The sequence below is a fragment of the Rhinolophus ferrumequinum genome, chromosome 5 (genome assembly GCF_004115265.2).
Source record: "Rhinolophus ferrumequinum isolate MPI-CBG mRhiFer1 chromosome 5, mRhiFer1_v1.p, whole genome shotgun sequence".
Lineage (NCBI taxonomy): Eukaryota > Metazoa > Chordata > Mammalia > Chiroptera > Rhinolophidae > Rhinolophus > Rhinolophus ferrumequinum.
Window position 1 is genome coordinate 11,876,990 of NC_046288.1, and position 26,272 is coordinate 11,903,261.

Genomic DNA, 26,272 nt, shown 5'->3' on the forward strand with positions numbered 1-26,272 from the left:
TGAATTTTTGTTCATATTTGTTCATTGGATCATTATTTTAGCCCATAAAAATCCCTAAATAATTCAGTTTAAAACTTCTTTTAAAGTTGTCAGATGAAATGTCAACCTTCGTACAATCTACCAATTAATACCTAAATGCTACGTCACTTTTCTTTAATAAACACAACTAGATTAGAAAAACATTCCAATTCTTTGTTTTTAAGAGTTGTTGATTTTATTGAATAGTGTTGAATATATGTCACAGCGTTACCCTGGATTTTAGATTAAATGATTACTGGTATAAGACAAGCAGCAAAGTGTACTTTGAACCAGTAAGAAAAATATTAGCACATTTATGCAACAAAAGATTCCAAAGATCAATCAGATATTCTATGATTCAACTTTACATTCATTATATGTGTATGCCAGGCCGATTTTGTGTATGCCAGAAGGTAAAACTTCTGCTGAGCCACGCTGAACTTTCCTGGTGCCTGGAGAGAAAAATGGAGGAGCTGGGATATTGGTAATTGTGCTTTAGTATGAAGACCGTAACAGAGCATCAGAAGCTGCAAAGTACATAGGTCACAAGTACACATCTGGTGCTACTTAAAACATATATGCAAAAGTTTTGGAAGTCGTTTGTTTCTTTTGTTTTTGTAGTCTAAATTTCTCTAATTCGGCACTCATCTTTTTCAATAATCTCCCAAGGTGAGTATGGAAATGAGTTTCATCCATTTGCTCCCTTTCAGCATCTCTGTGACATTTATTAATAGAATTCACATTGCATTTTTCAAAACAAGACATCAAGGATGAGTTGGCCAACAACAGGGAGAATTAATGCTCTCTGAGGAATAAAAAAATTTACATGTAGACTGATGCCGATGTGGGGTAATTACAAGTAATGTCTAAATAAATTCTAAGTAATAAAAACTTTCATTTATAATCTGAATTGTGATTGTCTTACCTCTACTTAGAGAAGTAATAATTTTTGCAAACTATGAAGTAAATGTAGGAGTAAATCACCACTTAACGGCATATATACATTTTAATTTATGTTGTTGTAGCTGTATACAAGTCTATAAAATATGTATATTGTTTTGAGGGAGGGAATATATACCAAACATTATTGGCAAGGATTTCATCTCTTCTATTATGAAGCAAAAAGAACATGGTATTTAGCCACGGGCTTTATGAGGCTTAGAAGAATACCACTTGATCCAATCTCTTGCTTATATCAAATGATTCCATGGGCATAATTTGGGTGGTTAAAAGATTCCTCTCATACTTTGCACACACTTGGTAGTGGGTCTTCCGAAGTATTATTATCACTATCCTCCTTCCTGCACGCATTGTGCAGCGGCAATACTGTTTTCCACTGATAAACAGGATCCGTCAGTCAGCCAAGCAGTAACCTTTTTTTCTGTGGGTCTGGTGTCATCAGAAGCTGAAAATGGCCAATGGAAGTCACAACTTTCAGTTCCACAGACCACTGTTTTGGCTCCTGATGGAAGCGCTCCACCTGTGAATACTAAAGTGTCAATAACCCAAAATTGTGGGGATAGGAAGGAAACAACAATATTTTAGCCAAAATATAAGTAATATTTAGAGGATTCATTCTTGCTTCTACCTCTTGGTTCCCAGATTCATATATTCTGATTATGCAAAAAGAAAAAAAGCACCATACACTGTCACTGGTTAAGAGCATATACTGCCCCCCAAACTCTTACCTTATGATTTGCCAACCTCCTTACTTCTTTTAATATATAATTTACTTATATATTGACAATATATAATTTACTTATATATATATATATGACAGAACCCGGATTCAAAACCAGATAGTCAGAATCCACAGCCAGGGCTCCAAACCACAGTAACACACAGCGGTCACCATTATCTTTGGGATTATTTGGGACGTGTAATGAATGTTTGCCATCTTCGAGACTCTGTGCTAAACACTTTGCTTTCCACCAGCCTGATTCTACAGCCAGGCCTTGACTTTCCACCCATATTTTTTTACTATAAATATTATAACTATTTTCATAGGCACTGTTTCAAGCTAGGTCTCTGAAGAAGCCTTCCTTGTTCATATATTCTGCGCTTTCAAGCATCTTATAATACTTAGCACGTTTACCAGGCATCTGATAACCAATAATCTGCATGGTGGAGTTTGTGTTCTGTTTATTTAGAACATGTCTTATCTTCCCAGTAATGGTAGGGACAAAGCCACTTTATATTCATCTTTGTATCCCTTACAATGCCTGGTACATTTCTTGACTGTCACATGGTTATTCTTGATTCCAGAAACCCAGAGAATTTTCTACAATTACTTATCCCAATAGCATTAACAAACTTACATATTTCATTCAGAGACTGAAGGGGTTCTACTTCATAAATAGGCTTAAAAAAAATCTTCCCCGATCTTATTTCTGCAAACATGGAAGGAGAGGAAAATGGGAAGAGAACATTTTAGGAAAATGGAACACAGCTACTGGTAGCTGTTCACATACTTATAGCAGCAAAGGAGTCATAGCAACTACTGAAAAAAATACCAAATGTACACACATGTTTATCTTAGGGAAGAATGTTCTGAAAAACAGATATATTTTTCTTTCCTAAAAATAAAGCACGCTATAATATTTCTTAGCCAGAAAACAAAAATGTGACAGAAAATATATTGACAATTTTGTCTCCTAGATTTGTAGGTGAAATCTACAGCAGACAAGAAGCCACTCAGAACAGACCTCTAAAGGTCAAATATGTAAACTTCAGAGCAATGATTGGCATATGGTCTTCCAGAAAACAGCATCTTAGATTTAATAACAGCACTCCTTCAGGGGGAAAACAGACTTCACAGTGTATTCATCTGTCAAACAGAAAACAGTACACAACATATAGATCAAACCAATGAGCAGTTTATTAGAAAAACAGTTAAAAGGTCACTATTTTCCACCAGTCGTAACATTTTTCCTTTACTGTAATAAATAAGCACTACAGCTAATACTGTTTTCCAGACTATGCAAACACTTTGCTTTCTATTTTTGGGTACTCAGATAACATTTTTATTGATATTCCTCAAACAAGGTGGCAGGGAGGAAAGGATTAGCTACACAAAACAATGCTTTTAGGACATCTTGTATTCTTCCATAAAAGCTATATTACTATTTAAATCACCTTGCCACCAAATCATTCATTTTGAGATTTGCAACGTGTTCTGTGTTAGGTATAAAAAAAGAGTTCAAAAAGTTTGGAATAGAGCCAGAACAAAAAACTTTCATCAGAATGGGTGCACTTTATTTTCTTAGAGGAATTGTTTGAGGCATGGGTACTTCTCCATAGTTGAAAAAAACCCTTTTCTGTCATCATAGACTTTCCAAAGAGGCCAGCGGTTCTCTGAATGAGCGTGGGGCTAAATAGGAAGCCACTCGAACAGTATCCAGCAAAGTAAAAGTCAGCTGCGGCAGCATGCTCAATGAGACTGTCACTTTCTTCTTTTAAATTTATTTTAGCTTACTTTTTAACATAAATTGTATATATATATTTAAGGTATACAACATGATGATACATAGTGCAATGATTACTACAGTCAAGCTCCTTAACATATTCTCTCCTCACACAGTTACTGTTTTTGTGTATGTGGTGAGGGTATCTAGTCTCACAGCAAATCTCCAGTGTTCAATACAGCATTATTATTATTAAACACAGTCATCAAGCTGTACGTTTGATCTCTAAGACTAATTTATCCTACATGACTGCAATTGTGTGCGCTTCGACGATCGTCTCCCTGTTTTCCCTACCTCCCCACCCCTGGTGACCCCTGTTCTACTCTCTGCCTCTGTGTTCCACTTCTTTAGATTCCACATATAAACGAGATCATGCAGAGGACATTACGCTAAGTGAGACAAGCCAGACACAAAAGGCGACTGGCTCTCTAAGTGAGGCAAGTGTGGAAGTGTTTCAACCTTGCAGACAGCAACATATCTTCCAAAGTAATTAAGTCTTCAGGGCAAACAGGGCCTGCGTTAGAAATGCTGGTAGGTGAGCAATACCAGCTGCTGAAGAATCTGAAGGGCAGGGAGGAAGGGGATGATGAATAACCTTGAGCATGTTATCAACAATGCCCCTGGTTACTAACATGGTCACATCAATTAGCTAAAGCTTTCTTAGCCAATTTCTACTTCAGATTGTTTCAGCATTGGCAGACGCTCCCCATTCCTTCCGTAATACTCGTACATTCCTGCAGTACTTTTATAGGCACTTTCCTATACATTCTCATTAATCCCACACAACCACCGTGTAGGATACATATAGCAGGTATAAATATCTCCCATTTACATTTTATAAAACTGAAACAGTGTCTAAACCAAGTTCTCTCAGAAAGTTAACCTAAAATTATGCTTAAATAAGCCTATTGTAAAGCTTATTTTTGGGGCCTACTTCTCTCATTAACTTCTACAATTCTGTAAGATGTCTGAGTTTTTCTTTTTGTTTTTTTAATCTCCTTATTCTTCCATAATGTTCTTCTTTAGAGGCTCACAAATAATTAACAGAAAACATAACGCTTTAATTCCATGCCAATGCATTTAAAAAAGAAGAATACAGGATAGAAACAAAATCAAATTCCTTGTGAACACAATTGTAAGTCAGCAAGCTTTTATCCTCTGAGCCCATAGTCCAAGATGGGGTCTGAAAATTAGAATCCCTTGTACTGTCCTAATTCTTCATCGAGATTCTACCACATACAAGGACACTGGGGCTATGGCTGGATTTGCAGAAACACAGCCAGGGCCTGAGTAACCAGGAAATTCCTGGATGGACCCTACTAACTAATAGAATCTCAGAATCATGTTGGAACTGTGATCAGAAACTCTCCACTGATGCAAGAAACTCTTCCCCCCTTTCTTAACAGAGGGGGAATCTTCTGCCAACCAGCTGTAACTCGTACCACTGTCTTAGTTCTCCTCTATTTAATTTCCTCCACCTGGGCCCTCCCCACTGTGAGGCAACTTTTCTATAGATTAATTTTGGCCTATTCTATAGCTTCATATAAATGAAATCATACAGTACATACCCTTTGTGTCTGGCTTAGTTTATTCACAAAATGTTATTGCTAGTATCAAGAGCTTGTTCCTTTTTATTACTAGGTTGTGTGCCCCTGCGTTGATATACCACAATTTCTATTATCGAGTCTCCTGTCAGTGGGCATTTGAGATCTGTTTATTCTTTGGCTATTAAGAATATAGCTTCCGTGAAACTCTTTTACAATGTGGATATATGTTTTTATTTCTCTTGAATAAATAACTAGAAGTAAAATTGTTGAGTACACAATTATGTATGTTTGCCTTCATTAGAAACTATCAGAATGGTTTCCCTAAGTGGTTTTACCACTTAACGTTCTCGTGAGAAATGTGTAAGAATTCCAGTTACCTCATATGCACGTCAACATTTTACATTTTGAGTCTTTTCAAATTTTAGCCATTCTAAAAATGATTTAGTAATATCACACTGTGGCTTTAATTTACATTCCCAATAACCAATAATGTATATTTTCCCTATGTTTTCAGCCATCCGTCTTCTTTTGTGAAGTGTCTATTGCCTCCTTTTTCACTAGATTGTCTTCATTATTGATTTTTCAGCGTTATTTACATATCCTACATATAAGTCCTTTGGGAGATATTTGTACTGAAAACACTTTTTCCCAGTTGTGGCTTCCCTTTTCATTTTTTGACAGCGTCTTTTAATGAAGAGATTTTAACTTTGATTACGTCCAATTTATTTTTTATAGTAAGTGTCTTGTGAATTGTTCAAACATCTTCACCTACATCAATATTGTGAAGATATTCTCCTTGTTTATCTTTAACATTTAGATCAGAGTTTCTCAATCTTGATACTATTGACATTTGGGACTGGATAATCCTTTTTCAAGGGGAGGAGTTATCCTATGTTTTGTAGGATATTTAGCATTAGATGCCAGTAGCAGTAGTGATAGCAGCTATAGTATTAGGTCAGTGCAAAAGTAATTGCGGTTTAAAAGGTTAGAAATAATTGCAAAAGCCACAATTACCTTTGCGCCAACCTAATAGTAGTACTAGTAGAAGCAGCAGAGGTAGCGTAGTAGTAGTTGTAGTAGTAGAAGTAGTAGTTGTCGTTGTTTTGAAAGTCAGTTTTTTTTCCATATGAGAATCTACTAGTTTCCAGTATTATTTGTTAAAAGGACTTTCTATTGCCCATCACTTTGAATTGGCATCTTTCTTGAAAACGCTATTGACCTGATTGTGTGCTTCTATCTCTATATTCTCTATTTGATTCCATTGATCTGTTTCTCTATACTTATTTTACTCTACTTGTTTAAAATTTCCTTGTATACTCTAGATTGTCTGCATTTTTATATAAATTCAGAATTGTTGGTCAATTCTACAAAACTTCTGGTGGGATTTTAATTGAGATTGCATTGAACCTATAGACTTTAAAATGTTGTCTTCAATCCATAAACGTAGTATATTTCTCCATGTATCTGGATCTTCTATAATTTCTCAGCAAAATCTGCACTGTTGTTTTAGATGTAAAAGTCTTATACATCTTTTGTAAAACATATTCTATGTACTTGATGTTTTCTGATAGTATTATAAATTGTATTATATAGTTTTATATGCTAACTGTTTTTTGCTTGTGTATTGCATTTCTAATTTTTGTATAATGACTTGAATACAACAATTTTGTTAACTTCACTTTGAGGTTCAGTACTTTGTAGATTCCTTTGGATTTTCTAAATCTCAATCATGTTATTTACAAATAATGAGCTTTTTCCCCCCTAATCTTTATGAGTTTTTTTCTTGCCTTATTTCATTGCTAGGAACTCCACCACAATGTTGAATAGAAGTGATGAAAGTGAACATATATGCACTCTCCCTGATCTTAAGGGAAAGCATTTAATATTTTGCCAATAAGTATTATATTAGCTATAGATTTTCATATTCAATAAGTTCCTTTCTATTCCTCATTCAAGTGCTGAGTTTTGTTTTAAGAAGTAGTCATGATACCATGGAAGTTAGATTTTTGGCCTTCTAAGGATAAGTATGCGTTTTTTTCTTTTTTTTTTCCCCCCCTTAGCTCTACAACATAGCCCTTAACTCTTGGCTTTACTCTAAAGACAGATCCCTTTTGAGATTTCAAGGAAATATTCATGTGTTTACCACTTGAACTCCAAACATTGACTTTGCAACATGGGCAGCTACTGAAATCTCTGCTCAACTCTTTGGTTTCTCAGCTACTTCTTTTCTCTGTGCAATTGTGACTTATAAAAAGAAATATATGTTTGGTCTTCATCCCTTTTCTAGCACAGAACTCTTACCATGCTCAGAATTCCCTAAGTGATGAAAACATAAAGGTGTCTTTCGTTGTTAATGAGGTGGTTCTGGAACTCACTTGAGGATGGGGGCTAGTTGTCTGGAGAACCATCCGTGAAGGGATTACAGGGTTGGAATTTCAGTACCAGTCTGATCTCTGGGAAGGGGAAAGGTATTAGAGGTTGAATCAATAGCCAATGGGCAATGATTTGATGAATCATACCTATGTAACGAAGCCTCCACAGAAACCCAAAGGAACAGGGTCCTGAGAGCTTTGGTTGGTGAACACCTGGAAATTTGAGAGTGGCAATCCTGAAGAGGGCGTGGAAGCTCTGTTACCTTTCCCCATACATTCCCTAGGCATCTCTTCCATCTGCCTCTTCTTGAATTATGTTGTTTTGTAATAAACCAGTGATCTTGTAAGTAAAATGTTTCTCTGAGTTTTGTGAACTGCTCTAGCAAATTATTCGAACCAAGGAGGGGGTCATGATCTATAGCCAGGTTGTCAGAAGTACAGTTAACAATCTGGGCAGCAGAAGTGTGTGGGGAAGGAGGGCACATTGTAAGACTGAGTCTTTATCATGTGGGATTTGACACTATCTTCAGGTGAATCGTTTCAGAACTGAGTTGAATTATAGGATACCCAGCTGGTGTTGGAGAATTGTTTGGTGTTATCGAGAAAACTCCTGCACATTGGAATTGGTCCCAGGTTATTACTCTGCATAGATTAGGAATCAGCCAAAGATTTGAGTGGAATTAATGAGAAGATATGGAGACTCCCCTCTCTTTGGTCCTCTTTTTTCTTAGAATTTTCCATTCAATTCCAGGCACACTGCAGCCCCAAATTCCAACGTTTATTTTTTCAAATCAGTAAGTTTGCACTTTCTTTATGAGCTATATTCCGTACAACTAGGAAATGTTCTCACTTGATAAAGGCGGGGTTCATTTTGTTTCCCGTCATCTAGTGATTGAATCTGTTCCTGTCCCTTTCTATTTTTTCAGTTGATTTTCAATGCATTGAACAGTTGTTTAATTTTCACTGTTTTGGTCAAGATAAATGTGGTATTAGCAGTAGGCTTAGTCTACTATAAACTGTTCCACTATTACCAGACGATAACTCCCCATATTGGATTTCTTACAGTTCCTCAAACATACAACTTTTCTCTGACTTCGGAGTCTCCACATACGCTATTCCTTTACCCGAAGCACTACTCCTCTTGCTCTTTGACTAACTAGTTTCCAATTACCCTTCATGTCTCATTTTAAATGTCAGTTGCTCGACAAAGTCTTTTCTTACAATTTCTTAATTCATTTAGGTTGTCCTCCTGCTATACATTCCCATAGCACACTGTACCATTCAGTATTTAAAGTCTCACTCTGCTTATAGTTATTTGTTTAATACCTACTTCCTTCTTAGAAAGTAAGGACTATAAAAGCAGAAATTATAACTTACACTGTGCCTGGCTGAGAAGAAAGTATTTGGTAAATATTTGTAGCTTTTCATGAAACCAAGGTATAAAATAGTTTGATGTCCTTATCGCAAATATTGTGAAGGTAATTTAAAATCACTGGTAAAGGAATTCCTCAGTGTACAGACGTGTGTACAGGTAGGCATCAGCCAATAATTACAGCAAAATGTCTTTTTGTCCCCTTTGCTCTCATTGCCTACTGTGGTTCAAACTGTGTACTTCTCTGTGTCCAGCACAAGGGGACAGAAATAGCAGCCTTTCTAAGGGCTTTTTGTGACAATGGCACAAATCAGACACTTAAAAAATAAATAAATAAATCCAGATAAGTCTTCTGACAGTTTTTGTATCATCACCAAGAAATCCATCCGGTAATTATCATTAACATTATCAGCTCCCAGATTATTTTACAGCTTAGAAAAATTCTACTGTCCAAGAATAAATATGATCATATTCTTTCCCCCTATCAAGAGCTCTCTCTCTTCTTCCCTACAGCTGGAACACACATAGAAATGTGTTTATATATCTAGAGAGTTTAATGAACTCATCTAGACAGTAGGGTACATTGCCATAAGCACCATTTAGATAGACTTTGTCTTTTCTTTAGAAAACCAAACACATTTAAGGAGTCAGACTTTGGATATCCTGGAATGGAACTGGGTAACAGCAATTAGAAACCAAGGTCTACAACAGGGCTTGGCACATATTAGTTGTTAAATAGACATTTTTGTTTAATAAATCAATGAAATGGTTACAGCAAAAATCGAAACAAAGACAAGTATAATAAACAAAGTTTATTGATTAATCCACAAACATGACAATATTTTTAAAAAAAAGTATAAACTAAATTATTGCCTTCAGTTAATAAAATGAAGCTTTCCCTGGGTAGCAGCCCCGCTACCCAACACAGTTCTTACAGCGCTGAAGACCATTCTCATTGCAAGCCGTACACTTTAGGGCTTTGAAAGAGTCTGTGAAGCAGTTTCGAAACACTGACATCTTGCTCCCATGGCACACGGAGCACGGAAGAAAGCCAAAGCCTCCACAGGAGGGACACTCGTGTGGATGCTGCACTCTCTACATAGGGTGACAGGGGGAAAAGAGAGAAAAGAAAATGTGCCAGCATGAACAACCCAGTCAACTTTCTTGTCTTTCGGTACTATAGATGATCATAAAAATAATATTGGCATCGTATGGCTATGGACTGGAATCACCTACCATTAATACCGGCGATGCCAAAAAATGTATACAAATGGACACTTTGGTCAGCGTTGCTCAAGCAGTAGTTCACCATAATCAGACGTGTCTGGACACTGATGGTTACCATTTTGAGCATCTCTTGTAATTGAAGAAGTCAAACATGATTTGTATTCATCTTCTGTTATGGGTATACATTGAGTATTACAATTTTAATACAGTTTTTCATTCTTAAAATGTGTATACATTTTTTTTGGCATCCTTTGTATATGTTAGACTCTGGAAAAGCTAGCTGAAGTTCCTTTCATTTCCTCATAGATGGCCATCAATAGCATGAGTTTAGTTTGTAAAGCCTGGTGCATTTTATATGAAACGGTACACACTTCAAGAAATCTTATGTGAAACCACATGCTTTCAAACCAAACAATTCAGGAAATGGTGATTTGCCTTAAAGGAAAATATTGTAACTTTCTAGCATCTTTTAACAGTTTTATGTCTTTGTTTATAGAATAGTATCACTACCAGTGAGTCTGGGAAATCAGAAAACTAAAAGCTGAAATGTGAAGGAGCCACTATCAACTGGAGATCCTTCGTTATGCTGCACATTTTAATAGTGATTTGTTTAAAAAAAAAAAAAAGAAAAGCACTTTCAAATTCACCCTACTCTTCACATGCACAGATCCCTTTAGTAAAGCGGATAAGTCAAGCAACTTTTTGCTCATTTTGTATTTAACGAAACAAGCATTAAAATCTTAAGACAGTTACCTAAGTCCATAAAACTTCACACAGTAGCTATCAGCCTCTCTACCTCAAGTAAAGATAAAGTATCTAATAGTAGAATGAAAATAAGGAGGCAGTGTGTGTAGGGTAATATTTCAAAAATTACCCATACACATTTCCATTTGCTTTTTTGAGTACATAATCTTTGCTGGAGCCCACTAGTGGTATCCATCATCTGGGGGAGATTAGGAGCCTTTATAAAATGCATACAAAAAGAAAAGTGAGTGAATACCAAGCTTCTGACTTGCAAAATAGAAATTTGCTGGTTGAAAATGTGGCTTTGTAACAAGAATAATGGTTAAAATACGGCTGGGAAATGTGGATCCATATACACACACACACTCAGACAAACATGCTTTACATACTTACACTAACATATAGCTTTTCTCTGGAGATGCACAACTGCACATACTAAGCCTCCAAAAAATCCTACTGAAAAGGAACCTGATTAAGTGGTTTAACCCATCATTTCCCCTGCACCTGCAACTATAAACCCTTTCCCCAGGAAAAAAACCACAATTCTATAATTCTATCAAATTAATACCTCGTGGGGTGTACTTTGGGAAACAAACAGTAAGGACATGATTGCCTTAAATTTTACATATTCCCAGACCACTTTTCAGATATGCATTTTCTGTAGATAGCAAGATTCACTTGTAATTAGAGTTTGACTTAGCTATTATATGGAGATGGCAAAATCAATGTAATAGTTCATTTTCAGTGGCACAGAATTACTTTGATGGAAAGTAATGGTGGTTACCAGAGGATAGAGAGGGAGGGGAAATGGTAGAAGAGGGTAAAGACGGTTAAATATATGGTGATGGAAGGAGAACTGACTTTGTGTGGTGAACACCTAATGCAATATATAGCTGATGTATTATAGAATTGTACACTGGAAAGCTATATAGCTTTGTTGACCATTGTCGCCCCAATAAATTTTAATTTAAAAAAACTGCGCATTTTGTTCTTCTTTGGGTAACATAAAAATAATAATAATAATAATAATAATAATAATAATAATAATAATAATGATGATGATGAAAGTAATGTCTTCTAATCTGAATGACACAAACAAGTAACTTTATCAAGTTTGCAAAAGCTCAAAACTCTTCCAAAAATTTGTGTGTATGTAGCAATTCAGTTGTTTCATAGGTGAGTTTTTATCATTTCTTTGTGCAGGAATTGACAGAAAAATGGTATACTGGACTTATAATTTTGCATAATATTAAAATGTCTTTAGAAAAAAAATCTTTGAGTAAAAATAAATCTGTACAAGGAACCCATACAACTCAACAACAAAAAAACAAATAACCCAATTGAAAAATGGGCACACGACCTGAAGAGACATTTCTCCAAAGAGGACATACAAATGGCAAATAGACATATGAAAAATGCTCAACATCACTACTCATCAGAGAAATGCAAATAAAAACCACAATGAGATATCACCTCACCCCAGTCAGAATTGCTATCATCAACAAGACAAATAGTAACAAGTGTTGGAGAGGGTATGGAGAAAAAAGAACTCTTATACACTGTTGGTGGGAATGCAGATTGGTGCAGCCACTATGGAAGGCAGTGTGGAGGTTCCTCAAAAAATTAAGAGCAGAATTACCATATTACCCAGCAATCCCTCTCCTGGGTATCTACCCAAAAAATCTGAAAACATTTATCCATAAAGACAAGTGTGCTCCAAATTTCATTGCAGCTTTATTTATGGTGGCCAAGACATGGAAACAACCAAAATGTCCTTCAATAGATAAATGGATAAAGAAGTTTTGGTATATATACTCAATGGAATACTATTTGTCGATAACAAAAGATGAAATAGTACCATTTGTTACAACATGGATGGATCTTGAGATTATAATGCTAAGCGAAATAAGTCAGACAGAAAAAGTAGAAAACCATATGATTTCACAGTTATATGGTATATAAAACTGAAAACAACAAAAGAACAAGACAAACAAATGAAAGAACAAGAACTCATAGACAATAGTTTAGGGATTACCAGAGGGTAAGGGGGAAGGGCAGCTCTAGAAGAGGTTAAACGGGGTCTAATATATGGTGATGGAAAGAGAACTGACTCTGGGTGGTGAACTCACAATGTGAGATATAGATAATATATTACAGAATTGTACACCTGAAATCTATGTAACTTTACTAACAATCGTCACCCCAATAAACTTTAATCAAAAAATTAATTAATTAATTAATTTAAAAAAAAATAGATAGTCAATGGTTGAGACTTATTCATCCATCCCACAAATGTCTAGTGGGTATCCACTTGCCAGGCTCTGTGCAAGACATCAGGGATATGACAGTGGGGCAGTGAACCAGGTACTTCCCTGTTCTCTTAACGGTTGCTCTTAACCCCACCCTCAGCTCATTGAATAGGCCCACTCCATACTGCAGTCATGGGAGTTGAAGTTCACAGGAAGTCCCAAATGTCTAACAAAGGTCCAAAGGACAAGGATAAAAGGGTAAAGTTCATAAATGATAGACTGATTTCTTTTGTAGCAGAAACCCACGTTTCAGAAATATAAAGAGTTTTTTCTGTTATCTAATATAGAAACAGGATGCTAAGATCAAGAGTCTTCAGTGTCTTCTTCAACACCAGGCAATGAATGCACTTCTTACGCTTAACCTCATATCATCCAACCCTATTCCAGAAGAGCTTGAAAGTCTTCTAAGTATTCTACCACAGAGGAAATAACTTCTCTGAGTCGCTGTGACCATAAACCTCACCACCCAGGTTGTATCTGAAGCAGACTTCATCCACGTAACAAATTGTGAAAGAGTGCACAAAACATATAATCATCTTTGGATGGTTCGGCTTTGTCTATGTATATTGCTTTAAACTATATTCAAAAATTTAATTCACCAAATGCTTGTTAAGAGCCTAATAAACACCTCTGTTTGACCCAGCTGCCAATAAACAGAATCTTACTTGATAATTATAGTGTCTAGCATCCTCAATTTGCAGAGCTGGGAAAGAAGCCAATGAATAAAATACAGACGCAGAGGAAATTTGTAGCTTATATGAAATGTACAAGTCTGAATGTATGAGTCTGATTCTTGAACCCAATGGGATATAATGCCATAAACCTACTTTAAAAGATGTTCAGATCTCAGCGGAAGGCAGACTGAGCATGTGGCCTGATTTCCCCGGTGGGCAGATGGTGCTTTGAGGCTGTAGTCTCTGAATATGCCATGGCCATCCCCCCACTGAGAGGGGCCATCACCCTGAATGGTGCTTCTCCCGGGAGGGAGAATACTTCAGTTAGTTTGCCTTAGACCCCAGCCCTCTTCACAGGCAGAGTTCAGGCCTTTCTTAGATGGCTTCAAATTCTCCAACAATTTTGTTATATGAGCAAAGCAGCCCAACAGAGACATAGAACTTAATAACTCCTGTAGCATTAGAAGCCGATACCACGCCATTCTTTTCCACATTAAGAACAGTCTTAAATACTCATATCTGTACCTTATTTACATCATTGGTAAAATGGAGACAAATTTAATGAGAGAAAAAAATCTTCTTTCTAAAATTCTTTGAGCTGACAGATAAAGGTTATGTTAATACAGCACCGTAGTGTTAATCAAGCTGCAGAATTAAAGTATTACAGACTCAAAGGAATAAGAGCCTATGAATAGCTAAGTCAATCATCAATCTTTAAAAAGATTAATGAGGGAGATTCACCCTATAAGAATCTAAAAGTTGTTATCAAACCACAGAAATAAATACAGTATGATATTTGTACAATATGAAACAAATAGATCAGTGGAACTTACTAAAGAGCTTAGACAATGACCCAAGTAAATAAAGGGGTTTACTATAGTATAAAATTGGTGCAACAAAACAATAAAGAAATAATAGATTATTTAGTAGGTAATATTGGGAAATTAGCCCGCCATATGTAAAAAATAGAATTGGATTTTATATGACCTAGGTGTGAAAAATTACAAAGTTAATAAAAGAAAGCATGGGACAATATCTTTTCGACCTTAAGATGGAAGGGCATTCCATAAATAAAAGTTCAAAAGCATAAAACATAAGAAAAAATGATGGCTTGGATTTAGAGGATTTCTGTTGGATGAATGACACCATGAAAAAAGCTGAAAAAAGGGAAGGAAATATTGTAATAACTAAAATCAACAGAAAATTAATATCTAGAATATAGAAGGACCTTCTAAAAATCAACAACAACAACAGCAAGGCAATTCCAAGGCATGTAATGAGCAAGGTATAAAAATACACAATGTATAGAAGAATTGGTAAAAATCTAACAGGCATACAATGAAATGTCCAAACTCGGTGACAATCAGAAAAATGTAAATTAAAACAATACTTATTACCCTGGCAAAAATTAGACAACTGTAAATCAGAGAAAAATGTAAGATAATTATCAGGAATATGGGAACATATAAAACCTCTTTGTCTATAGGAGGGAGTGTTGAATGGTGCAACCATTCCGGAGAGCCATCTGGCACTACCTGGAAAACCTAGTATATACATAAGCTCTGATCCAGCAATTTCTACTCCCAGAGAAATCCACAGAGAACATATTCAAGGTTGTTTCTTGCAGCACTGTTTGTTTGACGGAAGGAGTTAGAAGACATCTGAGTGTCTGTCCATCAGTGGAAAAGTGGGTAGATAAAAAATGGTGGGCTTCATGGAGATGCACTGTCTAAAACAGGAGCCACTAGTTACATGTGGCTATTTGGATTTAAGTTTAATTCAAGGAAGATTAAATAAAATTAAAAATTTAGGTCCTCAGTCACACCAACAACACTCTAAGAGTTCAATAGCTAGATGCAGCCAGTGGCTACTATTTTGGATAGTACAGATAGAAAATGGTTTCATCAGCAAAGAACGTTCTATTGAACAGTGCTGTCATAAAGAATTATGCAGCAGTTAGAAGAAATAGATTCAATGTTCTCACAGCAATATAAATGGTACCTAAAAACATAGTGCTTAGACAAATTAATTTGCAACAACATTAAATATATTCAATCACATCATTTACATAAATTAAAAAAGTGCATGGAAAATAATACTATACATTAACCAAGTTAAATCACTTAAATAAAAAGTTACACATTAACCCAAATTAATGGAGTTGGAGTAGAGTATAAAAAAAGAAGTAACTCTATTCATACAGATTTTTGAGCTGAAAGGAGTTTCAGAATATCAAGTACACATCCGCATTATGTTTATCCTTCTGGACAAGGTCACAATTGAATAAAACATGATGCCTAAAACCAAGGAGCATATAGTTCATTTGAGACATGACAAAGAACAGTAACACAAAAATCAAAAGACTTCGATAAGCAAGCACCCAACAAAAAGAAAGTTAACCAGAATTCAAAGCTGGGAGAGATCGGGAATGATTTTGGAAAGTGATACTGTATATGAGCCTCAAAGATGGTGGAGGGAAATGAAGAACTGGAACAACAGCATTCCGGGCAGACAGAAAAGCTTGCACAAGGCATGGTAGAGAATCGGAAACAAGGTCATCAAAGGAGACTAGATCATGACGATCTGGTAGGGGCCCATAGATACCAGGTAACCAGATTGCCTGGTGCACTTGGGAAAGTCCTGATTCATGTTTGCTGTCCCAGAATAATTATTAATGCACCCTTTTCACTCTCAAAGTGTCCCAGTTTGGATGATAAAATATATGATCTTCCTCCATACAGAGAGAGAAATAGGCTGACAAAATAGTTTAACAGAGAGGTATTAAGGGCTTCCAAGTTGCATATTGATTATGTAGGTTGCATATTCAAATAAGTATTTCTCTGATGCAGTACTAATCAGTATAGGAACAAAATTAAAATGTGCACTTTTGGACAAATAACTTTTTGTGAGATTTTTAGAAATGATGGATGAGCTGTTCCATGAGAAAAATAAAATAATTTAAATAAAAAAATTTAAAGGTGTTTTAAGACAGGTCACTTGAAACACCTCATCAACGTCATCTCTATCATAGAGAATTAGGCTCTAATAAAAGCTGGCTGAAATTTTCACCTAATGCTATGAAGTTGTTGAAGCTAGCACTCTAGCTAGTCACTCTAGCTAGAACAAACTTAATGGCAAGTGACATCAAATTAAAAGTGCCACATGTATCATGTTACGTATTTGCAAGAACATGGGGAAATGCAATTAGGAAAACTCAATTACAATCAGAACGTGTTTAACATTTTGATTACTAAAAATAAATTGCTAAAAGCACAATTACCTCAATTTTGGTTAAGAGGTCTTGCAGTTCTCCTGATTCATTCATTGACAAAATTTTCTCAGCACCCTATTAACAAGAGAAGGGGGGGGGGGGGGAAGAAAATCCATTTTGTTAGTATTGGAGAAAACAAAAAAGCCAGGAATGTTTAACCCAAAAAACACTTAACACGATTCTTCTCTTCAGAGCTAAGCAAACTTACAACTAGGAGGCCAAAGAAGAGAAGAAATTCTCTTCCCCCTTTCACATATTCTCCCACCTAGTAAGGCTTAGTGTGGGCAAGAGGAGGACTGCCAACAGAAAAGTGCACAACTGTCAGGTGAAGACCAGATATGACAGGTTCCAGCACACCCTCCAGAGTTGTTTGGGGAGCCTGAAGCTGGTTCTACCATCTGGAAAACGAAGCCTTTGACCAATTCCCAGGCTGGGCTATCTCTGCCCTATTCCACGCAGTTTGGACATGGCCTTCCATAGAATGATGCATGCAAAGCTAACAGCAGCTACTAGTAATAATAATATTAATAACCACCAATGCTAATTAAGCACATGTCCTCTGAGCTAGGAACCAAGCGTCACTTAATTTGATGGGGTAGACTGTTAATAGTAGAGATTAAATCATTTCAAGGTCACCAAGAAAGGAAGCTGAGTGGGAATTTGAACATAGGCAGGGGACTTACTCCAGAACCAACGTTTTTAACTTCTAAAACTGTACCATGAAAACAAGAATGGGGGCAATGTATGCACTTTCCAACAAACCTAAGTTTCTTCTAACTACCACATTTTTCTTTCCTTTCTAGCCTCTTCTTACATTCTCTCACTCTACTTCCCAACGTATAGTCACAGGCGAGGGAAGAAGGAAAACTCGGGGTAGTTATTTCTCATCAAAGGCAGAGACCACATCTGCCTTGTTCACATATCCCCAGCACAAAATGTTGAATCCGCTATTGATTAATCAAAACAGGTTGTCATATCATCAAACAATAAACATTTTTTTTGATCTCTGTTTATGCCGGGCAGGGTGGAAAACATAGACTCACTTAAAAAATAAAAAGATTCTAGTTCTTAAGGAGGTTATAATAAAGCTTTACGTAAACACAAAACAAAGTAGCCCACAGTGTGGAGTGGAAAATAAGTGCCAAATGAATGATGCAGAAAAAGGGCAAGCTAGGAAATCACAACGGGCTGGGGTGGGGTGATCGGCTTACTAAGGGAAGAGAAGGATTTCTGAAGCTGGTGGCATTTGATCTGGACCTTGAAGATTGGATGGTTTCTAAAATAGGTTAGCCAATTACTGTTGTGATGTATAGGAGCCTTTAGCTCTGGGTTTCATTTTACTTTGGTTTATCTTATATAATTCATGTCATTTTAATCACCATCAGAAATGTCAACTTGATATATTAAAACGCACTAGGAATGAATACACAGGGCTATAGAGAATATATATAGCTCCATGAGGCAGGTTATATTCTTTTATTTGTGGGTGCTTTTGCCAGGAATACAAACGTGAAACACCTAAACTGAGAACAAAGGTAACAAAAGCACCAAAATAAAACATTAAAGTCTAAAACGTAGTAATATCTGGTAATATTTTACTTTTGCTACATTCTATTTCTTTTAATGGGAAAAGCCCCTGGGGAATTTTGTCCATGAACTCAAGCAGTAAGGAGAAAATATGAGTCATTTTTCTTCAATGAAAGAAAATGCACTGCAAAAACTCCAAACAAAATGAATGTACCAGAGAAGATACTACACATCTCCTTCCCAGCTCTTATCTCAACAGTCAGTATGCTTTAGTCAATTGTTTAGAATACAATGCAAAGGCCAGCAAAAGACTATCTCATTATCCTTAAATACATGAAGTTTACTGGGCCTCAGTCAAATAATCCCAGCACCATCACCACTATGGAAGTAGATTCCACGTTTCAGGAGAAATGCAGGGTTTGCCCACTTCGAGCAATTTACCTAAAGGCGTGATGGTCATTGCTCTTCAAGACACTGGGTGTCTAGTGCCCAGGTGATGTACCAAGTGCTCAAGGTGGAAAAACAGAGACCTGGGGCTACTCTCCCGAATCCCTCTCTCAAATGCTGCTACTCAACATGACTACCACCCACAACTCTACCTGGCCAGCCCTCAGGTCCTTTCCTTAGGAGGACTCCTCTGACCCTATGCCACATACTGAATAGAAATTGTAGGCCAAACCTCCCAATTCCTCACAGGTTTCCACTTCCGTGTGCTCCACTTGACCCTGTCCTTGCCAAACTTCAGGGCAAGATCCTGTGTGTAGGACAAAGAAATCAGAGGGCGCCGTCCCTGCTCCTGAGCAGCCCCAACAGGATGGGGATCTCAGCCTAGTCGGCAAATTTCTAGGAAAATCCTCCTGAGGCCTGGGACATTTATTAGGGTAGCTCTCAATCTGCCCTGCTCTACCCTGCATTTACATATTCCAAAAGCCGCATATCCTACAGTTTTCCATTGCCTTTTGATTATTACTTGGCCTTTAAAGAAACCCTTGGGTCCACAAAAGAGAGTGTATTTCCTTCAGTACTGATAGCCTTAGGAAATAATATTTTCCTGAATGGTATTTAGCTAAGAATGTCAGATATGAGTTTGTTAGTTTTTAAATATAACTCTACATTCAATTAATCATTCTGTTATCTGGTATAGTTTACCAAGATTTCCAAGATACCTATGAAAAATTTCTAGTTTATTTCTCAATTGATTCATAATCACTTTTTTCTAAAATATTAATTCAATCCTGAAAATAATGATAATAGTGATGTGTTAAGTGTTTTACAGACAGGGCTCTTTGGTACAAAGTGAGCATTATTATTGTAATTTTTAAAATGAAGAAACTAAAGCTTGAAGAGAATAAGGAACCTGCCCAGGGCCTTTCAGTTAATCAGTATAAAGCCTGCCAGATCTAGAATTCAGGTTGTACTGACTCAAAACCCTATACTCTTTCCACTGTGCCATGCACACTGCCTGCTCTGATATAACATAATTGTATCTGTGAACAAGTGGTACAGGTAACTCCCACTCTGAGGCACACGAGAGTGCGTGGTTAGGATTCACTGTCAAGTAGGTGCCCAAGAAGATCAAATGCATGCAAGCTTTCACCACGATGACTCCAAACAGAATAGATGTGCCAGAGAAGCTACAAAACATCCCAGCTCTTCTTTTAAAATCTCAGCACTATGCCTCATTCAGTTATTTCTAATATGCTGTATACGCCAGGAAAGGACCTATTCCATTACCCTTCCATACGTGAAATTAGCTCTCTTCTCAGTCAATACTTCCCACCTTAAAATTCTGAGCAGTGGGCTGTGACATGTGAACAGTCACTTTTTTTTACATGTAACCAGCATCTCAGACAAAGATCAGACAGTCTATATAATTTTTTCTCATACATGGATCACCAAAGAAGAGATTCAGACATTTCAAGAACAAGAAAAAGGTGAGAAAAGAAATCACTCCCTTGCTTACTAGGATTCCAGAACACTTGCCTACCATTTCTGATCTGTGTAGGTGCAAAGTGTGCCACTATATACATTCATGCATATGTCTACTCATTCATTTCCACAGTCTACACTCTTTTGAGCCCCCATTAGGCACTGTGCTAAGTGTAAGAGATATAACAATAAGAAAGAAAAAGTCTCCCTATTGCTGAGGGAATCTTTTGGAGGAGATAGATGTGAAGCAAAAGATCACATAAAAAAATGTAAACTTATAACTACAAAAAGGGCATTGGTACAAAATGCTATGAAAGCATATAATAAGGTGAATTTAACCTATGAAACCGAATCATGAAGTTTAGGGAAAGCTATCTCCATTAAGTCATGATTAAATAATCTTTAGAAAGAATAACAGTTAACTGAGCAAATGGATAGAATGAGGGAAGGAATTAATTAGGGCAATAAGGTTACCAAACATTATACGTACATGACCCTTTGTGGTCACTTTCCATTCATTCAAAATAGAAAATGAAACTTCCTATCATATTCTGCATAGTATTTTGGATCAGTGCGCTAAAGGGTAAGATACCAGGCTATATTTTAAGCAATCTATTTTTAAAATAAGCTGAAAAAAATCATACATCGGTATAAAGCAGCTTATATTTAGCACATACTTCTAGATGTTTGGGAAGAGTTGCTGGGTCAAGGATTTCCAAACACCATTATCAAAAAATGAATAAATGAATGAATGAATGAATGAATGAATGAATGAATGAATAAATAAATAAAATAAATACAAACATTTAAATATTTTTTCCTCAAAAATTGTTTAAAATCACACACAAAGATTTTAGCTATCTCCATGCTGAAATATTTCCATGTTGACATCCAGACTCTGGTTTCCACATGGAACACCAGTGTTTGAAAACTATTGACCTGACATTTCTGAGAGGTCCAGAAGAACTAGAAAAATGTTCTCTCTAAGCAAAAGCAAACACAAAATGTAATTGTGCATATACATATTATATATATATTATTTTATTTTAGTTGCATTTATTCACACACTACTTTATCTTACTAAGAAAGCAGCTTATAATAAAAGATCCATACAACGATAAAATAAAATAAAATTTGAATAGGAATTCAGGACATAATAAATGCCCTAAATAAATCTCAAAATGATAGCTATGATTGAGCCTTAAATTTAATTCTCCTCAGCTCCTCAGTTGAAACACAGTTTTTCTTAGCACAGTGCAATTCAACGCAATGCAATGCCGTACATAAGACTTTAGATGAACTGGCAGATATAATAAATAATAATCTTGCTTTTTAATTAATTAACCATAAAAATATAGTCTCTACATAAATGCTATCACAGAACTGCCTCTTGAATTAAACAGCACAAGTTTCCATCCCTCCTGCTGGCTTAAAGAAGACTCCTTTTCCCTCTCACATAACTGCCTTTGTACCGTTTATTTCTCTCTGGAACATCTTCCAGTGACTGGGATGAAACCCACACTCCTTAGCATGATCTACAAAGGCCTTCACTATCTGGCTGCTTCAACCTTTCCAGCTTTTTTCTTTAAAACTGTATGCTCCTAAATTTCTCCCCTTCTCCTGGTCCTTCCATGAGATAATACACCTGTACACATGCTCCATCCTTGGCTCACAGTTTCTTCTATCTTTCCGACCATCCTCTCCTAAAAAACCCTGAGACATGCTTCCAAACCCAACTGAAATGTTACCTTCTCGATGAAACTTCTTTGATTTTCCCAGACAAAAATCCGTCATTCCCTCCTCGCAGACCACATTTTACCCCACTGCACAGCAAGCCCAGGGCAATTACAGAGGCTACAACTTCAAGGACCCAGCACTTTGTGTGGTGGTGCATCACAGGTACTCAGTAAGTAATTGCTGTGTTTATACCTTCAGCCTTTTTGTAGTAAATGCAGCATGAAATTCCAAATGGCTATTGCTTATAATGACTGCTGATTTAAAAAGGAAAACCAAGCAAGGTCATGAATCAAATGTACTTTGGTGGAGGTAAATCTGCAAAGGACCAAGCTGATGATTTGATAGAATGCCAGATTCTTAGAGGAGTGAAAGGGATGAACACTGTGTAAATGATCTCCCTTAACCATCACTTCTCTCACCTGGGCACTTGATGGAAAATGAAGAGCTAGCCCCCGGAGGTTGTACTTTTTGCTGCAGACCAGGAGGCTAGGATTGCCCAGTGCTGGCTGCTACAGAAGCCTTCTGCTGTGTAATCAGGAGAGCAGATGGCAGGGTTGGCGTGCAAGGAGCTCAACCAGCACTTAGCATGATGCCTGCCAAAGGATGTGCTCCATAAATGTTTGTTGCTGTGGCTGCCATGACCACTAGAACGGGGGTTACACCCACCCTGGAGACCGGCCACCTGAGTCCTGCTGACAAAGTCAAAATTTACTTCAGCAATCAGTTCTGGATCTTCTCCAGGGCATGAACAAACTCCGTGGAGGCCCTACAGTTCTCCGCGAAACACTTAGGCCTGGAAAATGATCAAAGCAGGTATAGCAATATCCAACCAGTGTCTTAAAAAGCATGGTGAAGGCTCCATGGACAATCTCATAGCATAGCTTTCGTGTCTCCCTGGCAGAAAGAATTAAGGGCAAAATTAACTAAATTAGGTGACTTGTTTTGTACAATTATGTAACACAGGCCTTTGGCTGCTAGAAAATACCCTTCAAAAAAAGTGATTTTATTGTATGTAATTAATACACTTTTTTCAGTGTAGCTGTAAAGAGCAATCTCCTGTGGAGGCCAGCCTTGATACTGTTTATAATGAAATTAAAAAGTTATATCATCAAAATAGGTGATCATGGGGATATATTATTCTCTTCTTTATTGCAGAAGGCCATCTCTCTTGTTTCTTTAAAATTAATATCAAATTATATAAAAGTGATACCCATGTTAAAAAAAAAAAAAGAATAAGATTGTGGGTTGAGCTAGAAGCCAGAAGACTGTTCTATTTAATAGATTTAAGATGGCTGTCTACTGTGCCATCAAATTCTCTGCATAAACTAATTTTTAGAATGCAGTGGTTACGCTCAGCAAAAGCTTTGCGAATAAGACTCTGGATTAAATTCTAATGCCTCTACTTACAAATTAATTTAACTTGAACATCTAACATAAATTCTTTAAGGCTCAGCTTCCTCATCTATAAATTGGGTATAATAATGCTTACAGTGTTATAAGGGTTACATGAAATGATATATGAGTCTAGAACACTTCATGACACATAGTAGGAGTTCAATAAATAGTAATTGTATTATTATTATTGAACTCCCTGACAGCATTTATAACTTAGATCAATGTTGAGCATTGGTCCACAAACATTTTCTCTCTAGAGTCAATAATTAATAAAAGATAAACGGAGGTCTACAAAAGTTTTACATTGCTGTTGGATGATATTACCATAAAGTGGAAAAGCATGTAATAAAAAAAGGGAGGTCTCCTGCAAAATACTTGGGAAAAGACTCAGTTTTGTGATTTATTAAAAAAGAAAAGTTGGTATAAAATTTGAGGATTTTCCAGACTATAAAACTTCTCAGCTACATTGTAGAATGGCTAAAATATTCTGTATTATGGGAGACTTAATGAGCTTTCAGCTAGGACCCTCTGAAGAGTGAAAAACTGAGGATAATTAGTGACTAATATTGCTGAAAAAAATTGAGTTGATTTTTTTTCTGGGACAATACGAATATTTAACCACTCAGCAGGAGAAATATTTGAGTAAGAATCAAATGGTGAGAGTAATTGAGAAATGTAATTAGTTGATCACAATGTCAATTAAAATTTCATTACTAGGAGGCGGCTCCAACTTGAATGGGCCGTAACCCCAGATGGGCTCCAATGATGTTTAGACATGGAGAGGTTACTAAGGATCCATCACTGAAGCTTGTACAGTCAATAAAAATTACTTTATCTTTCATATTACTACCTTAGTAAAATTGCCAAAAGATTAAAGATGCCTCCCCCAGTTCCCACCAAGAAAGATTTCTCTGCAATGTGCTGAAGTTCATGATCATGAAATGAAACAGACATCCCATTTTTATAAGGTACTACAATGCTAAAGAGTCATGAGTTGTCTAACAATGTTTGTTTGTTTTTGCTTTTTAAACAAATGAGAATAACCCAATGCATCTTATAGGATCCCAGCAGGGAACAGATGATATTTATTATTATTAAGGTATTTATTATTATTGGTTTACTATTATTTATTGGATGGGCCTGATGAAGGGCCCATCTACAGAAGTGGGGACCATATTAACTAACCAACAGGGTCTGTGAAGCACCCAGGGGCTGGCAACAACAGGAAGCTATTACTACCCCTAGATCTCAAGTTCATTGAGAAGGTATTGTTGCCACAGAATTTAAGAAAAAATATAGCCATGAGAATAGGGCTGAGAGGAACTCAGAGACTGCCCAAACCACACCTCTGTGTTATGCGAGCAGAGGAAATAAATAACTCAACCTCTCTGTCCTGCCTTACTCAGATTTCCCATTCAAGCCTCCCTCTTACTGAAGTTATGGGGAAAGAACTAGAAATCAGAGGGCAAAGGTATCTGGTGCAGTCCTAAAGTTTGCCTTCCTGAGTCACAGAGCAGGCCAGAGGAAGGGGGAGAGCAATCTAGAAGGGAAAACAGAAAGTAACCAGCACAGCCAGCAATGAATCAGATGATTTCTTTCATTCTATTGGGGTTGATCCCTGTTTGAGTCCATTTATTATGTGTCCTCAGAACAAGAGAATAAGGATGAGAATCTTCCTGTAGATTCCTTCATCTTCTTCCTAAGGTGAAGGAAAATGAATCATGCAACTAACAAGATATGTTGGGAACGTTGTAGCATGGGGGTTAAAATTGTGGACTCAGCCATGCATTAAATTCTGTCTCTGCTACTTATTTAGTATACGAGTTTGAGCAAGTTACTTCACCCCTCAAAACCTATTTTCTCAGCTATAAAATGTAGAGAAAAAATATCTCTAGCGTGTAGAGTTATAAGAAATAAATAAGATAATGCATGTTATGTGTTTAGCATAGTGCCAGGCACACAAAGAGCCTTGGTAACAAGAATAATATGTGTTTATTCTTGTTAGTTTCAACAGACTAGCAGAAGTAATGGACTTTCCCTTGAGCTTAATTTCAACGATCCTTTTGGAAAGACTCATTGTCAATTGTTTTCTTTTTTTAAAAATCAACTGTAGTGACCTTCTCTTATTGGGCTCTCCTACTTCTATTATCATGTGGAAAGAATCCTAACTACCTCTATCCCTCTGTCACTATCGATTCTCCATTCTCCTTTTTAATTACAAAACCCTCTGAAACTTACTTGGGCATATCATATAGTGAAAGACTGTTCTTCCCAGTCTCCTGCATGGTCAGATATAGCTCTGTGACTAAGTCCTTGCCAAAGAGATGGGAGCAGAAGTGATGTGTACAGCGACCAGACCAGACCCTTAAAAACAGCTGATCATCCTATACTTACTCTTTTTGCCTTTTAACGAGCTAGAAAAAAATATGATGAAGTTGAGCCATTTTTAACCATGACTGAAGGGGTGGTACAACAGATAGAAGAATCACTCATGGAGCAGAGAGATCTATACTCCTCTACCACCAACAACGCAGGCTTATCTGAGAGACAAATACCCACTTGCTTGAACCAGTAACCTATAATTTACATAGATGATAGAGATAGATAGATAGATAGATAGATAGATAGATAGATAGATAGATAGATAGATAGATAGATAGATAGATAGATAGATAGATAGATAGGA

The 26,272-nt window shown here is 36.6% G+C and overlaps 1 protein-coding gene across 1 annotated transcript in view; it reads right to left on the reverse strand.

Annotated features, from left to right (window-relative positions):
* Positions 1-9,570: 9,570 nt before the first annotated feature.
* The window catches only part of GRXCR1 (glutaredoxin and cysteine rich domain containing 1), a 112,082-nt gene continuing 95,380 nt past the window's right edge, over positions 9,571-26,272 (reverse strand). The window contains exons 3-4 of the mRNA XM_033106665.1: positions 17,008-17,073; positions 9,571-9,868 (exon numbers count right to left, since the gene is read on the reverse strand). Of these exons, the coding sequence (XP_032962556.1) occupies positions 9,689-9,868; positions 17,008-17,073 (246 nt within the window). The 3' untranslated portion in view covers positions 9,571-9,688. The remainder of the gene's footprint in view (positions 9,869-17,007; positions 17,074-26,272) is intronic.